General features: G+C 44.9%; 2 protein-coding genes and 1 long non-coding RNA gene across 3 annotated transcripts; 1 reads left to right on the top strand and 2 right to left on the bottom strand.

The window, feature by feature from the left end:
* Positions 1-165: 165 nt before the first annotated feature.
* Positions 166-11335, bottom strand: LOC135495047 (serine-rich adhesin for platelets-like). The gene is made up of 13 exons (XM_064783448.1): positions 11117-11335; positions 10786-10885; positions 10379-10573; positions 9736-9867; positions 9388-9525; positions 9039-9199; positions 8659-8765; positions 3697-8275; positions 3162-3402; positions 2753-2944; positions 2213-2321; positions 1670-1769; positions 166-1347 (listed from the first exon to the last, which is right to left on the bottom strand). The coding sequence occupies exons 1-13, from the start codon at positions 11186-11188 to the stop codon at positions 1297-1299; spliced, it is 6177 nt and encodes a 2058-aa protein (XP_064639518.1). The 5' UTR covers positions 11189-11335; the 3' UTR covers positions 166-1296.
* A 770-nt stretch (positions 11336-12105) lies between these two features.
* LOC135495046 (centrosomal protein of 295 kDa-like) lies at positions 12106-17803 on the bottom strand. Its single transcript, XM_064783446.1, has 7 exons — positions 17733-17803; positions 14955-15070; positions 14240-14335; positions 13776-13886; positions 13051-13190; positions 12582-12679; positions 12106-12290 (listed from the first exon to the last, which is right to left on the bottom strand). The coding sequence occupies exons 2-7, from the start codon at positions 15066-15068 to the stop codon at positions 12106-12108; spliced, it is 744 nt and encodes a 247-aa protein (XP_064639516.1). The 5' UTR covers positions 15069-15070; positions 17733-17803.
* LOC135494272 (uncharacterized) lies at positions 15460-16051 on the top strand. Its single transcript, XR_010448372.1, has 2 exons — positions 15460-15532; positions 15916-16051. It is a non-coding gene; the product is annotated as an uncharacterized LOC135494272 (long non-coding RNA).
* Positions 17804-17830: the final 27 nt, after the last annotated feature.

Here is a 17830-nt window from a genome sequence, read left to right as displayed (position 1 = left end):
GGAACTGTCTATGGACATGCCGCCTGATACGAGTGAGAACAGGAAAGAAATGGGGCCACTCTGTAAGAATCATGGACAGGGTGTGTATCAACATTGAAATATGTAAACAAAATGAATCAGACTTCACTTTTATATTCACTAAATATATTTGATTTCATGGAACATTTCTGTAAGATCCCAGCTCATTACAAGGAGAAAGCAATATCATGAAATGGCATTGTTTACAAAAGGCAGTGAACGAATATGGATTTAGCTCAGCAGAATATACAGAACTGGCAGTGAACGAATATGGATTTTGCTCAGCAGAATATACAGAACTGGCAGTGAACGAATACGGTTTTAGCTCAGCAGAATATACAGAACTGGTAGTGAACGAATATGCTTTTAGCTCAGCAGAATATACAGAACTGGCAGTGAACGAATATGGTTTTAGCTCAGCAGAATATACAGAACTGGCAGTGAATGAATATGGTTTCAGCTCAGCAGAATATACAGAACTGGCAGTGAACAAATATGGATTTAGCTCAGCAGAATATACAGAACTGGCAGTGAACGAATATGGATTTAGCTCAGCAGAATATACAGAACTGGCAGTGAATGATGAAGCTATCCTACTGATAACTTAGCAGTAGTGTTCTAAAAATAACTCAGCATCTTACTTTCTTCTGTTGAAAGGGAGCGGAGCCAGTTGAACTTCCCCCAACCCTTTGCAATAAAACCCCCCTGAATAACCCGTCCTGCAACATTACTCCAAAAGAAACCCATCTAAAACAAAAAATTGAAAGACTCCCCATGCAAAAATGATTGCGTCTACAGCTACTTTAAGTACACGCTGTGTCAAAAAACACATTTTTAAGTTCCCCTGGCCTGCCAGAGTAATATACAAGTAACTAGATCATGTATCAAACTGTCATTTGAATGTATTGTTTATGTACAGTAGTTTTAAAATCCTTTTATACATCTATTTACAATGTCATGATTTTTTATTCACTCAAAGAATAACTTGTCTTCTCATGCTCGAACTAGTCACACACTGTTGACAAAAATGTTAGCAAGTTCTTGAAATACATTATGCAATGACTTCAAAATGCACGTACAAGATTTTTTAATTGAACTTGAACACTTCTTCCTGGTGGCCCAAGCCATTCATCTGATACATGTTGCAACAGGCCATACCCAATACTTAGTTCAGGGAAACACCAATGTCAACACGTCGAATCTCAAAGATTTCTGAATCTCTCACACGGACAGGATTGAGAAATGTTCACGTCCATCAAGAGTGCGGGTCCTTCGAAGTTATTTCTTTCCATTTCCATTGCCTTTCTTCCTGACTTGCTCCAAAATTTTCTGAAAATGGAAACATAAAATTATCATTGTCCAGTACAAACAATTGAATACAGATCCAGTGATGTCAACAAGCAGACTCCATCACGCATGCACCTTATACTTGACATGGCACCTCTGCAGAGTCCATGTCAAGTGCTTACAATTGGGTGATGACGTCATTTGTCAATGACCATCATCAGAAATGGAAAAGAGAAGGAATTTGGAAGAAAATAGGGAGATTTTAGCAATTTCTTGGGTCCTTAAAAATAATTAAGAAAACTTAGAAGGGGAAACCTGTTGAACAGCTGAACTCCCACCAGTGGATCACTCAATCAAAACTCACCTTTTGATACTCCTTGGCTTTCTCCCTATTCTCCTTATATTCTTTCTGTCGATCCTTCTCCGCCTTACGCCCCTTCACCTCATCAAGGTTGCTGTACAACCTGCAGAAAGAACAAGCTAGTCAGGTTAATTTACACCAACAATGTAGAGTAGAGTGGAACATTCGACGACACCTCTCTTGGCAGGACACCTAGACAGACTGGAGTGCTCCATACCGCCAGCAGAAATCCAATAGGATTATGATGCCGGTCTTGATGATGATGATGATGATGATGAGTATTTGTCTCTCCAAAGGCACTCAGGGGTATCAATTGACTGCCGTCATTTCAGCTCCCACTCGAGCTCGACCTGTGTAGATCCATGTGGCGACCAGACTGGGGTTCGTACCTCCAACCCTCGGATTGACAGTCTGACTGGACAAGCATGGTTGACTGAGGTCGCCTGGCGATGCGAGAAGTCAGCAGACGTCACCAGACAACCTCAGGCAACTATGTTATTTGAACCTCTTTGGAACAATTTCTACCAAAACAGAATGAGACCTCACCTGCCCGTCCTCTTCTTCATCTCCTTCTCGTAGTTCTTCCTGTCCTCTTGCGTTTTGACTGTCATCGCGATCTTCGGCTTTGCACCAGCCGTGGGGGCAGCAGCACCACCTGCAACAGGATAGAGAAATTAGAGGAGCTAGAGAAGCCTCCTAGCACAGTGTTTAAAACTACTGGTTACTGCACAATAGGGCTCGAACGACCCAGGATTAAGGAGCTTCCTAGCCTGGTGGTCAACACTGCTTCATGCAGCTACGACGCTAAAGGGCCCGGGTTCAATCCCGGGGGAGAACTTAGGATTATATTACATCTGTTACTATTGGAAGCTCAGGATAATAACTGGCAATACGTCAACAAGGACATATGATTTGCCTTTTTGAATAGAAAGGAATTAAAAGAGTACGACTATGAAATCTTATAATCCCCTGACAAAGATCGTTGATTTCACTGACTAATCTCCAGGTAGCTGATGACTCTGACATCCTGATCACCAAAAAACAGGTGACCAGCCTTAAATTTCAGGAAATCAATCAAAATCTTACCAGAAGTTCCAGTATTGATAGCTCGACTTTTCTTCCAAGATGCCAACGTCTTCCCAAGCGAATCGGCCCCAGCTTTTTCCTGTGTTGGCTTTGTCTTCATCTCCTTCACTCGCCTCTGCGACTTCTTGATAAACGCCTCACGTCGCTTGGCGAATGCTTCTTGAAGGGAGCCCTGAGTGGAGGTGGACGCATCTGAAAGAGGTAGATAGTAAAATGAAGTAAGTGTGCAGATGCTCTCACTACATAAACAAGATGGACCGATTTTGAAGAAATCAAGAATGCCCAAGTAATTCTATGGTTAAAAGGAACACAACTCTCTGATTCAAGTCCATTCTCTCATCCAATCCACCACCAAAATCCGTATCTAGAATCACTCTGACAAACAGGGACTAAAGTCTGACCAACTCACCAGGAAATTCCTCCGTCATGGCCGAAGTCTCGGGAGTCAAGCTCACCAAGCTATCCTCTCCGGCCAACATCTCATGTTCTTGAAACGACAACAACGAGTCGGACTGCTCGCCAGTAAACGTCAGCTCACCCTCATCTTCAGCGCCGGATGTCAGCGTACCAGGATCGCTGGTCGTCTCAGAGACGAGGGAACTGAATGTCAACTCTGGCTCGTCCATGATGCCAAACTCTTCACCGGACAACTGGAAATGAATTGCAACCAATTTAGACTTCGTACAACACCTTGACGGTTTTTAGCAGTTTTTGAAAAATTTTTGAGAATTCCAACAGGTGTCCGACAATTGAACAGCCTTTCATCAAACACATAGGAGCAGGACAAGAAGTCTGAAGACCTTTATGTTGAATTTCCATATTTACTTAACCCTTTAGCTAGGCCTCAAATCACTCATCTGAAAGTCATAATGGCAGTCCTCTGGAGATTTGAGCAGGTGAAACACTTGTTTATGAACACAGTGAGTGGTGAATATCATATTTACCGTCTCGAAAGTTAGTTCCTCTGATGACTTTGCACCAAAGTGCTTCTCCCTCAGTCGCTTGGTATCAGCAACGATCCTGTCCGTTTGTGATTCGCCAGATTCGGATCCCGAATCATGTCGGTAGTCAAAAGACGACAGTTCTCTCCGTGAGAGGTAGGAAGATTCGCTCTCGATCTGACGGTCAACATCACGTCGCTGTAGGAAGGTGTCCGTCTGCCTTGACGCGTCCGTCAACCAAACAGACGTTGCCGGAGTACCTTTATCACTTCCCTCACTGACTGGGTACTGAGAGATTGAGTGTTCAGTCTGCGTCATGGGGTGCTGGCTGACTGACAAATCGGGGATAGAATGCTGAGAAATTGATGCATCGGACGGCGGCAACGTCTGCTGCGTGGTTGACATGTCCGTCTGGAATGGTACTTGTGTGACATCGACGTCTGACGGCGGAATCGGGTGCTGACTCGCTGACAAGTCAGACGCTGGCACAGGATGCTGGCTAACCGAGAGGTCAGACTGCGGAATAGGATGCTGGCTAGCTGACAGATCACTTTGTGGTAAAGGGTGCTGACTATAAGACAAGTCCGACAATGGGACAGGGTACTGGCTGATGGAAGCATCTGGACTTTTGTTCGACATGTCCGGACTTGGCACGTTACTAACAGAAGTCAACTCGGCAACGGCAGAATCCTGTGGAGTCAGCGTGCTGAAATCGCTACTGCCCGGACTGGACTCGGGATAAACCGACTGCTCTGTAATCGGATGCTGGCTAAGTTCAGCTGCTTTCTCCGTCGGCTTGGGCGTGATCATCTCCCCTAAAGAAACACCTTGTCCGGATTTGATGACACTCGGCTGTGGGGCGTCACTGTCCGAGATGAGTGAATACTGGGTCAAATCAGGTTGACGGGGCCCTGTACCCTTGGGAGTCAAATGTTCAGTGGACATGGAGATCTGGGTCAAGTCTGGTTGAGGGCTCTGCATCAGGGTACCATCTTTTCTCATCGACTCTTCAACCACTGTACTCTTTGATGAATCAGATTCAATGGCATGTTGAGACATATCAGACCTGGGACTGACGAAATCTGAACCCGCACTCTCAGTACCCGTCGTTAAAGTATGCTGGGATAGCTCTTGCATGACGTTTGTCTTCTCGTAGGGACTCAGTTCGTCCGATGGGATACTGTACTGTGTCAGATCGGGTAACCTGGCCTGATCTGGTGTCGAGCTACCATTGTCCGAGTGTATTGAGTGCTGTGTGAGCTCTTGCTGCCCGTGGGAAGGGCTTGGATCAGTTTTGGCCGTCTCATCCATTGGGCTATACCTGGTGCGATCTTGTGATGTCAAGCTGTACTGGGTAAGGTCATGGTACTGTAGAGGTCCAGGCGTCTCCATGGATCCAATAGTATCCCTCCTTATATCACTTGCGGCAGAACTGGGTCTACCAGACCCAGGTAGGGGTGTTGCTGGCTCTACTCTCAGACCAGGTACATTTCTTCTCTCTCCAGGGGATTCAGAGTCAGACGGTGTGGACTCTCCTAAAGTATACTGCGTCAAGTCTTGCATCTGCATTGGGCTGGCTTTCTCAGACCTGTCTGATGGACTTGGCCTTGTTACATCTTCAGAAGCAATCGAGTACTGCGTAAGATCCTGCATCTGCACTGGGCTGCTTTTCTCTGATGAACTTGGCCTTGTAACATCTCCGGACGTGATTGTGTACTGGATGAGACTCTGCAACATGCTCTCTCTATCCGACGGACTTGGTCTCGTCTCTTCCACAGAAGCAAACGAGTACTGGGTCAGATCTGGTTTCGGGCCGACTCGAGTCTGATCAGGGGACACCATAGAGTACTGGGTCAAATCCTCTTTGGAGTTGACTTGAGTTTCATCTGTTGATACCATAGAGTACTGCGTAAGATCTTGTTTTGGACGACGTTCTTCTGGACTCTTCTTTGTCTCATCAGCAGACGCAATGGAATACTGTGTCAAATCTTGTTTTGGGCTGGCCCTGGATGATGGCATCAAAGTCGTATCATCCTGTGAAGTAATGGTATGCTGGGTTAGCTCCTGTGCTGATTTCCGTGCGAGCACACGCTCCTCTCCCAAGCTGGTCTGTGGCGTTTCTGATGAGCTTGTCCCAGTTGTATAGGCCATCAGCTCGAACATTTCTGTAGAAGAGCCGGTGATCATGGAAGACGACGTAGTCGTTTCTGTCGCCTCCGACTCGCTTGAAGAAATCTGGTACTGCGATATTTCTATGTTCTTTTGTGCTAAATGAACCATCGGGCTTGCACCGGTCATGTGGGAGTCGGACGGACTTGACGATTCACTCGCACCAGATATCCCAGCAGCCAATCTCTCGCGAAGTGACATCGTGGATTTCTCCTGCAGCGTCGATTGGTCAGTAGATGTGATCGTATGCGACGTCAGGCTTGAGAAACGGTCTTCACCACCACTGGTGCGTGTCTCATCGCTCGAGATCAGACCAGAAGATAAGCCAGGACTCTCATCTTGCAAAACAGTCGACCAGGTTGCTGGTGGGGTCCTCATTGACTGGGATCCCTTGCCGACACTCAGTCGCTTCAGAAGGTCATCCCCATCAAGTTTCTCCTTGAAGACAGGTGTTTTCCTCTTCGGTGGGATTACCAGAGATGGGCTAGGTGTCCGGTACGAGAGCTCCTCAGCCCTGCGTGAAGGCTCAGATCTACGCCCCGATTCGTCTTGAGATCCCCCAGCAGATGGCGTCATATGGATGATGCCCCCTGGCGACGGCTCATACCCCCGCTCCAAGTATTGCTTACGGACAGACGTCGGACTACCAACCGGCGTCGTCTCCCTCTGCGACTGAATCAATTCCGAGATAGTCGTGTCACCATCTTTACTAATTGTGATCAGTTTCACGGGACTGCCACTAGGTGTTGTATTCGGTGTCGACGACGCAGAAGGAATCCTCGGCGACGGTTCCAAGGTTGAAAAAGATGCCGACGCGATCGTTCCAGGGCTTGGGATACTTGGTCCAGTTCTATCGCTCTTCGGAGTCTCAACTTCCGGAATCGTACTCAGCTCATGTGGGACCGTATCTTCACGGAAAACAATTTTCTTCGACAATGGCGGCGGACGAGGTCTCTTTCCAGCCTCAGATTCAGGAGAGCTCTCGTCTGAATACATCTGGTCGAGTTCTTCGATAAGTTTTTCATCGATTTCGACGGTGTGGTCTTCCGAGCTGATGCTTGCGCGTGTGCGATCTGGCGTTGCTTCAAATCCCTGTGTCGACATGCCAAGCGGTGCCATCCATTCCTGTAACTTCTGAGTCCAGTTTTCTCCTGGTGACGCCTGCTGTTCAAGAGCGCGGCCAAGGAGCTCCTTCTTCTGACGCCGGACTTCCTCCAGTTCTCGTTGCAGTGCTTCCTTGCGTTGCTCAATCTGCTGCTGTCTCTCGTAAATCTCCGCGATTTTCATCTGATCGTCCAATTCTGGGGGGTCAACGCGAGCAGTCGGAGAGACATGAGGAGAGACTCGCCTCAGCATTGAAGTCCCTCTGGCGCTTTCCTCCAGAGGATGGTATGGATAGCTAGCACGGGTCGCTGCCTCAGAAGTATCACTCACACCCTCAGGTGGATAGCTGAACCTCCCAGTCTCATCCAGCCTCTGTTCCGGTCTCTCCAACAAGCTCTGAGGAGACCGCATCGACATCTGCACCGGTCTTTCAAAATGACCGGAATCAACTTTCGGTGGACTAACTCTTGGTGGACTTCTCTGTTTCGGTGACGTCTGCTCGAAACTGAACAATTGACGAGTAGCAGACGACAGGTCTGCCGCAGGAGTTGGTCCAGTTAGAACTGGAGCTTGATACTGATCTGGCGATCGTCTCCTAATCGGTGGATAAACTTCTGGCCATGTCCTCCTCGCAGGCTCAGGGGACCTCCCCCTTGACGAGGTGTCGAGACCACTTGTCTGCCTTGAGATGTCTTGGGTATCAACTGATTGAGGCTGCCTCAATAGACCTAGGGGCTCAACTGGAGCAGATCTCGACACAGCTCCATACTGCCTCGAGGTATCTACGGTTTGTGGTCTGGAAATTTGGGCTGCCTGGCCTGCACTTGGCAGGTCTTGTTTAGGATAGAGAGCATACTGCGGCCTCCCTCCTGGCTGCCCATAAACGGATGACGACAGATAACCGGCAGATACAGCTGATGCATCAGGATCTGATCTCGACGAAAATGAAGTGGATGGCGTTTGAGTCGCGGACTTATGTCGCTCAAGCAACGACCGCTGATAATCTCGTAAACGCTGAAGATGATCCTCCTGGGGACGAGGTGCGGCGTAAACTTCAGGACGCGCTGGCAGAGTGCTCGGGGCCATCCAGTCATACGCTCTCGTGCTCGGATCACGGACAGGCAATCCAGGTCTTGAAACAGGAGCAGGAGCAGACGTAGCAAGATAGTTTGGTTGATTGGCACCAGGGAGCGTTTCATGTGGATACAGACTCCCTGGTCTTGATTTTATAATGCTTTCTCGCTCCTCAATCATATTTCGCTTGGTTTCCAGCTCAGCAATCTTTCGTTCGATTTCTTTCGAGTGCTCCCTGAAATAAAAGAAAGCAATTCATGTAGCCCACAGAAATGTGCGACTAACTTTTTCAGGGCAAAACTTGCTTTAATCTATCTACTCCGTTCGAGAATGAACTGGTGTGGCTTTCAAGGTACAAACATTCGAAGCTTTCAGAGTCCATTGAATGACACTTAAAACCAAGATTCTCTGTCCCGAGTGCCTATGCCAGGGCAGGCTAAAGATCCCACACAGGGGGCAAATCCATAACCTGATGTGGACTAATTCCTATGGCAAAGGACAAAAAATGGACCATGAAGCCAAAAATGATTGATTGACTGATGATAAGCTTGGGTTTTTCCTCAAGAATCTTGACCAAGATGCCCACTCGGCGGAAACAAGTAGGATGGGAAAACTTACTCGAGTTGTATCCTCTGCTGCCGAGCCTGCTGACCCAGTGTACTTGTGTCGTGCTTGACGATGGAGATGTTATCCAAGTCTTCCTTAGCTCGAACTGTTTCAAAATTCTGCAAGCAAAAAAACAGTCACCCAGGTCAAATCACATTGGTAACAAAACGTGGCGGTCAGCCTGGGGCCAGCGATCAGTTTATTGGCTGCAAAACCAGTTGCAAGAAAGGTTGGTCTCATAAACTGTGGTTAGCGACTCTTGGCCAAGCTGAGCCCACTTCGATGATTCTACAGAACGGTTGCAGTGACATGCTAACGGTTACATACCAACAATCAGTTTCGTAACAATAAACTCTGTTACAAGAACAATTTTTTTTAAAAAGTTTACTTACAATTAGTTGTTTGTCCACGTTCATTATCTGTCGCTGGGCCGCTGCCCTGATCTTTGCGGCCTCCTCCAGGGGGTGGCGTAAGACACCATCATCTAATGGTCGGGGTGGTTCTAATACAGGTGGTTTCGGGGTGGCAGAGGGTGCATGGCGGTGGACTCTTGCTGTAAATGTAAAATATTACATATTACAATGAAACAATTGTGGATTTGTGATCAATTTTGCTGTCATTACTGACATCCTTCACCATTATGTCCTGGGAATCATCTATTCAGTTATCATATCACGGGGTAACAACTGAGATATCGATAAGCATTTTTGATTGTCTATTTTTAAAAATCTCAACACTTACGTCCTTCATCACCGAAGTGGACCTGCCGGACGCCCTGGGCCAGACGCGGTCGTGGCACCTCATCACCAGGGGACGACATCCCAGTCTCTGAGGACGTGACGCTGTACTGCGATGGGGATCGATCATGCGGGGATGGCACTGAAAAGGTTCAAAAACATCGGCGTATGGTTTCATTTCCGACAAATAACATATTTTGACGAGGCCACCATTTTTTGCAACAATTTGAGCCAAATTGATTTTTTTCACACAACGTATGAGAGAAAGCCTACCCATAAGCTAAATGATATTTTCATCACTTTCTTTAAAGCTCAAGCCGGCAAAAATTGGGTGGTTTACAGCAGTAGTTACCTGTCAGTGGGCTCCTCTCTACTGTAGCAGGAGGCTGGAGCATATCCTGCTCTGGTTCCTCTTGCGTGTTCTGGGTGATCCACGCATCTCGCTGATCTTTGATCCTGTTCATCAGCTTCTTCAATGATTTATCTAAAATGGTGTGAAGTTGGGGCTGATAAAAAGATTCCTTTTTCTTCAGGGCATAAGTATACAATTATTTAGGGTTCTCTAGGGTTTTCTCAAGGTAGGGTGATACCCTTGATATGCAAGGAGTTTTACCAGTGAGTGTGCATCACATTGTAGGGTGGCCAGCAATTTGAGGAAGGGTAGCTCTATAAAGAAACTCTTCTACAAGATTCTAGGCAAGGTAGGGTGGCTCTTCCAAGGTAGGGTAGTAAACTGCCAAGGTAGGGTGTGCCGTCTTGACAAATGGGTTTGTGGAGAACACCGAGTCAATAGACACAAGGGCACATTGCTAACTAATTTGGCCATCTCATTCGTATATAGTGCCTTTTCCTTTGCATTGGACATAAAACTTGAGAAAAATAGGACAAACCAGCAGACAGCTTTGCCCAGCAGACCCCTAACGGTACATCAGAGGCCACTTAAAAGATCAGGTTGAAGCACAATGCCAAACAGTTTCAGCAACGGTATCACTTACTTCCATCCATTTGTTTATCACCCAAGCCGTCTGTGATATCCTTCAAGGCAGCCGCCCGTTTGTCTTCAAATTTCTCAGGCCCGTGCGACGCCATCTCTGTGTCATCTTCATAACTAACGTTAAGATTGTCCGATACAGCAGGACTCTCCGGCACAGGGTGAGGATCTAGTGCAAGGCTTACATCGCCCATTTGATCTGAAAACCAGAAATGAGAATTCAATATCTTCGGAGAGGGCTGTCGGTGTGGAGCAGTGGGAACCTCAGAAGCTCTCGGTTTGATTGCCATTTGCAACAAGATACCAACTCGGAGGTGACATATTACGACCTTCAGGCCAGACCACCCGAGGATGAAGTAGAAGATGAAGACGAAGCACCATGAAGCGTTCACATCAAGTTTGACAACTCACCAGTCTGCCTCATGAACATATCCTCAAACGCAGTCTCCATGTCCTTTTGGGTTTCCTCTTTCTCCACCAGGCGGCGGTGAGGTGGTTGGAAGATCGAGCGCTGCAAGGGAAAATGTCCAATATAGGAACAGGCTGTATGTTGTCAGGCTCTCAAGGGTTAAAACATTCAAGTCTGTTCTATTTTATAATGTAGAACTCCCCAATAGCTATACCAGACAGTTTTGAATTATTTCAGTTGAACAGATTTTTAACATTTTTTCGTTGAACTGTAAAAAAAGTGCCAGACAGAATCAACTCTTTGAAACTCGCCCCAAGATCAAAAGCAACTTACAGGAATATTAGCTACTTCTCGTTGCCGACGGTTAATATCCTCCCGCTGAAGGTCACTGAGGTCATGTAGCATGTTGTCGTACTCAAACTTCAAGTGTTCCTTATAGAGGGCGTGCTTCCCTCGAAGTCGAGCCTTCTCCGCTCGCTCGTGGCGGAGGCGTTCAATGTTTTCTTGGACCTCTCCCACTCTGTCTTCTTCGTCCTTGGCAGCCCCGATGGCGTCGACCTGGAAGGGTTAAAAACACTCCAAGTATTATTAACAGAACAATAAGTACAGAACAAGAGAACAGAGAACAAATATCCTAACAGACACAGTTGACATTGTATCAAAGATGATCAAGGAATCTTAAAAGCTAAAAATTACTTTAATCTTTGTATCGCTTTATGCACAGTGTTACTGTTCTACACACAGTCATTTGTCTGGGCGTCCAACCCACCCTTGGGGGCTTACCACCCTACCTTGGAAGAGCCACCCTACCTTGGCAGCTTACCACCCTACCTTGGAAGAGCCACCCTACCTTGGCAGCTTACTACCCTACCTTGGAAGAGCCACCCTACCTTGGCAGCTTACTACCCTACCTTGGAACAGCCACCCTACCTTGGCAGCTTACTACCCTACCTTGGAAGAGCCACCGTACCTTGGCAGCTTACTACCCTACCTTGGAACAGCCACCCTACCTTGGCAGCTTACCACCCTACCTTGGAAGAGCCACCCTACCTTGGCAGCTTACTACCCTACCTTGGAACAGCCACCCTACCTTGGCAGCTTACTACCCTACCTTGGAAGAGCCACCGTACCTTGGCAGCTTACTACCCTACCTTGGAACAGCCACCCTACCTTGGCAGCTTACTACCCTACCTTGGAAGAGCCACCCTACCTTGGAAGAGCCACCCTACCTTGCTCTAGAATGTTGTAAAGGGTTTCTATAGGGTCACCCGACTTCAAATTTCTGGCCACCCTACCCTGTCCCGTGTTGCACACTGGCAAAACTACTTGAATATCAAGGGTACCTCCCTACCTTGACAAAACTCTGTGGAGAACCCCGTATTATTAGTGGAGAAAATGTTACCAACCTGTTCAAAGGACATAGCCTTCTGCACTGCATAGTCCTCATCCACCATGTGGAAGTATGTAGAAGAGAAAGCCTCAGCATCGACCAGTACCACTGGTTTGTCTGCAACAGTGAACAGTCCACAATCAGATAAGTAACCAGAACTAGGGCACCGTAGAGAATCAACAAAAAATCGTTTTCATTTTCACAAAAATTATCATCATTTTCAGAAATGAGTTTACGTTCGTGAAATATGTGATCATAAAACGCCAGTGAACATACTGTAGTTCACAGCAGACGAAATTTTTTCGTTATTTCTTCTTTGTAATTTTTGTGTTGAAATTTTCTCTGTAATCACTACAAACTATAAAGCTATTATTATTATTATCATTATTATTTAAGATTTCAACTTACGTTTTGGCAACTCAACCTCAGCCCAGGGGTCTGGTTTCGGCGGTGGCAGAGCGGCAACTTTAGCAGCTCTCTCCTTTTCCTTCAAAATGGCAGCTTTCCTGAAATTTAAAATCAATGAATAAGAGTACAGTAGAACCTCTCTATTATGGACACCCTCGGGACTGACAAGTGCTGTCCTTAATAGAGAGGTGTCCTGATTAGAGGGTCAAATTGAATGCAAACAACCAATTTGGGACCAAACATAGTGTCCTTAATAGAGAGGTGTCCGCTTAGGGAGGTTCCACTGTATTTATTTCAGCTATTTTCACCAAAAAAATTCAGAGAGTTCAGGGCTGAGCGTCAACTAGGACATTATCCTGTCTGCAAACAATATTGAGCGATTGTAATATAAGTAGGAGGAAACCGGAGACCCCAGAGGAAACCTACACATTACCCCTTGAGTTTAGACGTTAACAATATGTAACCTTACCTGGCCCGGATCTGTTTTGTTCTCTCCATCTGTTCGGCGCGGCGCTCGTCCAGCTCACGGAGCATGGCGTCACGATGACGTGCGGCGGCAATCTCGGCGTCTTTCTCCGATAGGCGCTGTTTGGCGAAATCACGATTCTCCTTCAGAGGTAAAGTAAAATGAATTTTTTGTCAAATCATACCATATGGCAAGCTTTTTCTCAATCATGCTCTAACATAGCATGATAAATGTCATGAGAACATTGTTTGTACTGTGATATCACCATTTTTAGGGCATTAACGTCACGAGATAAATCACGATATAACGCAGAGGTGGCGATACAATATCGCGCGACGTTGGTGTAAATAGGAATTAGTTTATAGTGAATAAAACACAAGCAACGATCTACGTATTCTCGACGTTTCGTGTATTTGACACTTTTTCAAAGAGATACAGAATCAAAAGATCAACCAGGTTTTATATAAAATTTAAGAGATTCTGGTTTGCGCTGTGTAAATAGGAATTAGTGCCAGTGTACGGCAAGTTATCAGTACAGGTAAGTACAACACATGCGAAAAGAGAATTTTTAATCCATCTACTCGCAGCAAGATAACTTCATCGTTACTCTTTCCAACTAAAACAAGAACAAGCCAATACCTGGAAAGCATCTAAAGAGAAATTGCACCACCAACTCACTTTTCGTCTGAACACAGAAATAAAGGAAACTTGATATTTGTCAAGCTTACCTTTTCTACATAGTTTGCCTCTGCGTGACCTTGTCCGATCGTCCGCAGGCATGCGTCATATTCCTGTTCAAGACGTTTGAGCTTCTCCTCACGTTCGCTCTCCCATTCTTTCTGTAAAAACATATAAATATGAAAAAGATTCAAATATCTGTAGACCTTAACCATAGATTATTGTTGTTCTTTTTAACACTCAATTTCATAACCACAGAAGATCCAAGCCAGTCTATTGTTGGGAAGTGCCAGAATTTTAGTTCCTTGAGTTGAAATCCACGCTGGTTCATCCAGAAATACAGTCCTGGGTTCTCCCTGGGATTGAGCCAGGGCCCTATTGCGCGGTGGTTAGCAGTGATGGCTAGCAGTGTTTAAATTACCCCTAGGTAAGAGACTCCTCAAAGGTATGTTAACGTTGGATAGAAGTTGACCCAATACATTTCAATGCACAGAGTTTAAACAGCAGAACCTACCAATATTTTCTTTCCAAGTTCTTTTTTCTGTTTTACCTCTTCCTCCTTGACCGCCTGTCGGATGTCCGCTGCATTGGATTTCGCTTGCTCTCTAACCTATAAAAAGAGAAAGCGACATAGACAAGTTTCGTCCCTCCCAACTCCAACTCTGACTTCATCTCGGAAGTTGGGTAACAGTCACATTTAGTGATATGTCGATTTGATTTTAAAATTGGCAAACATTTTCACATTGAAATTCTGCCTGTGTATTTAATAGTATTAAGAGAAAATTTACGTTGCCGTCCAGGGCCCGGTTGTTCAAAAGCACAAAAGTCACGTCATCCTTAACGGTTGCGTTAAATATCCTTATGGACGTTATCTCTTTCAGTTAATCCCATTAGCATTTTCACGTTAAGACTTAACGGCGCCGTTAAAGCTAACGTGATTTCGAACAACCCAGCCCAGACATCTTACTGTCTTCAGATTGCATACATGTATATCTGGAAGCTTTAACAAGAAGTGTAATAGTGCCAGCCAAGAAATGCTTCGCCTTTGGTTGTGCACTTGCGGTAAGGTGTATATTCAGTAGCACTAGCAGATCCAAATGCACATCTGGAACATTCCCCGAGTGCTTTGCTTGCTTTCATTTGAACCATCATCTTCATTGCAACACAGCACAGTGGCTAAACTTCATCTGGGATGCCAAAATGATATCATCAATTATCTCCTTGCTTACCTGTAGAATTCGCTTTATTCTTCGTTTTCGTTTTTCTTCTTGAATAAGCGCTTCTACCTCACCAGGACTCAAGCGATATCCACTCGATGCGGCTGCTGCTGTTTTTTTCCCCATTTCTTATAAATAAAAGAATTGGATTTTTCTAAATTATATGACTGATCTATATTGCTGTCCTAAGGCGGTCAGTAGTGGAGCCAGGAGGAGCCTGTAAAAACTATAAAAAGTGTACTATAAAAAGATTACTTTGGCCACGGACAGACGGCCGGCACGGGGCCCTTGGCTTTGGCCTATCGGAATCGGGGGGCCTGCCAGCCAAACCGCTCCCGTCATACTCATAAACATGGGGTTGGAATGATGTTGTACAATATGATCAGCCAGGTGTTACTGTTCAGGCAGCCACAATTGGTGCAGCACCAAACAAACCTCGGAAGCCATATACACCAATAGGAGTGAATATGTATGTAGCCTATGTAGCAATGCACGTGTTCCGCGCTAATTACCGATTAGCGCCATCTTAAGATTGCGCTGCGCATTCTTAGGATCGTTTAATTGCGCGGCAATCTCGAGATCGCGCAAGGGTGAGCGTGCGCTTTTTGTCGATTGCGCATTTTAGAGATGATGATACTTTTACATGTTCAGCTTTGCATTGCCATTGGTAGCTTTATTTTTCACCTATTTTTTTGCTACACCAACGGTCACATTACTGTCATGTGACTGTCTATGGGATGCTGAAAGTAAATTAATTTAATACCGGCCAAAGTTGACTGTCGAGTGGTTGATTTGTATTTTGTACCTCAGGCCATACCTCAGGCCATGGAGGTATTATTAAGATAACTGCAGGCCATGGGGGTATTATTAAGATATCTCCATGCTCAGGCATTCGTTTGAGAAGGGAGACACTTAGGCCTACATGTAAGGTTTTATGTTATCTTCTCATTATAAATACTGTTTTATATTTCAGGTTATCCCCTAACACAGCTTGCTGATGGACATCCAACCTGAGAGCAATGCTTTTGAAAATTAATGATTGATCAAGTACATTTGGTTGTAATCTTGCATCCGGATTTACTTAATGAATAAAGAGATACATCTAATAACTAAGATTTTATTATACGTTTATAATTATTTTATTTATGATAACATCCCAATAGTATTTACATTTCCTTGATATATATGATTACACAATACAATGTTTATGATATTTACACTTACAGTCGCACAATATTGTCATTGAACTTAGTTTATTCACCAATTAATGATAATTGATAATTGGTAATTGGTAATTATATGTAAATTAGCGTTCTGTCATAGTGATCATTTCACCAAAAATTATCAATGAATATTATCAATGATAATTAGTAAGTGCTAAAATTGGCTTGTGTCAAGTCAAATATGAACATATCATCATCTCAGAAGCCTAATTAGCAGTGGTAGGTAATTAATGCAGCCATGCCTTTGATAATGTGAACAGATCTCACTATGACACTTTGACCAATATTTTATACTGACCATCATCTCAGAAGCCGCTAAGGCGGCCATGCCTTTAATAATGTGAACAGATCTCACTATGACACTTTGACCAATATTTTATACTGACCATCATCTCAGAAGCCGCTAAGGCGGCCATGCCTTTAATAATGTGAACAGATCTCACTATGACACTTTGACCAATATTTACTGACCATCATCTCAGAAGCCTAATTAGCAGTGGTAATTAATGCGGCCATGCCTTTGATAATGTGAACAGATCTCAGTATGACACTTTTTGACGAATATGATATGACTTACTCTCCACAAGGGACGACATTTTCTTTGTCACCAAAGGTGGGATTATAGTCTAATGAATAACGTAGGGGACAACATTTTCTTTCGCACTAAGTGTCCTTTATTCACATTGATGATTATGAACGGCCCCTTACCCCGGTGTAATGTTTTTGAGTGTTTCTGTTTTTGAGTGTTTCCCCTCATTGTTTGGGAACGCTCAAAAATAGATTGACGAGTTTTTCTGTGTATCCCTCCTATTGAAAAGTCATGGTCTCTCTAGCTGCCTATTGTTTGGAAACACTGAAACATGGGGAACAACCACAGATGTTACACCGGCCCTTACCATAAATCTAACAATCCCTGAACAATCATTGAACAATAGAACGAATTCTACTACTATAGTTTTACCTGTTGTTGTGGGACAGGGGAGACTAGTGTCTCGTGATAGTAGTACGTAGGGGACACCATTTTCTTTCACACCAAGTTTCCCGTCCTCGTTTTCTTGTAACATTGCAGAAGTTGATGGGACTTTTCACAAAATTCAAGCCCATGAGCCGTGCGGAAGATTATTGTTGGAATGGCAACCCATAGTTCATATATTTCATCATAATTTATGCAGTCTGATGTTGCAAATTCTCGGAGAGAACATAATAAGTCAGTTATATTATTTGCAGGACAATCATTCATCATTCGTTCATTGGCTCGCAAGACCCCCCAACTCCCTTGCGCGATCTCGAGATTGCCGCGCAATTATAGGATCCTAAGAATGCGCAGCGCAATCTTAAGATAGCGCAGATCGGTAAAATGCGCGGAACACACGCAATGTGCTGTGTACAGGGGATGTGTACTGCCCCCTGCATGCATCGATGCACATTGTTTAGAAATGTAGTGCACCTTTTTCAACACTTTCTCAAGCAAAATCCCTGCCATCGACACAATCGCAATCCTTCAAAACTACAACACATGATAGATCAACACTTTAGCAATGTACAAAAGTAGATTAGGTTGTCATACTTTGATTTATTTAACTCTTTCAACGCATTTTTTCTTGAAATCGAAATCAAATTCGGCGCGGCGGTTTTGGAACTCTCCAGCCTTCGGTGCAGCCGGAG

This window comes from Lineus longissimus, chromosome 10 (genome assembly GCF_910592395.1).
Source record: "Lineus longissimus chromosome 10, tnLinLong1.2, whole genome shotgun sequence".
NCBI classification, from domain to species: domain Eukaryota; kingdom Metazoa; phylum Nemertea; class Pilidiophora; order Heteronemertea; family Lineidae; genus Lineus; species Lineus longissimus.
Note: the sequence above shows the minus strand (reverse complement) of the source record. Positions and strands in the feature narration are given on the sequence as shown.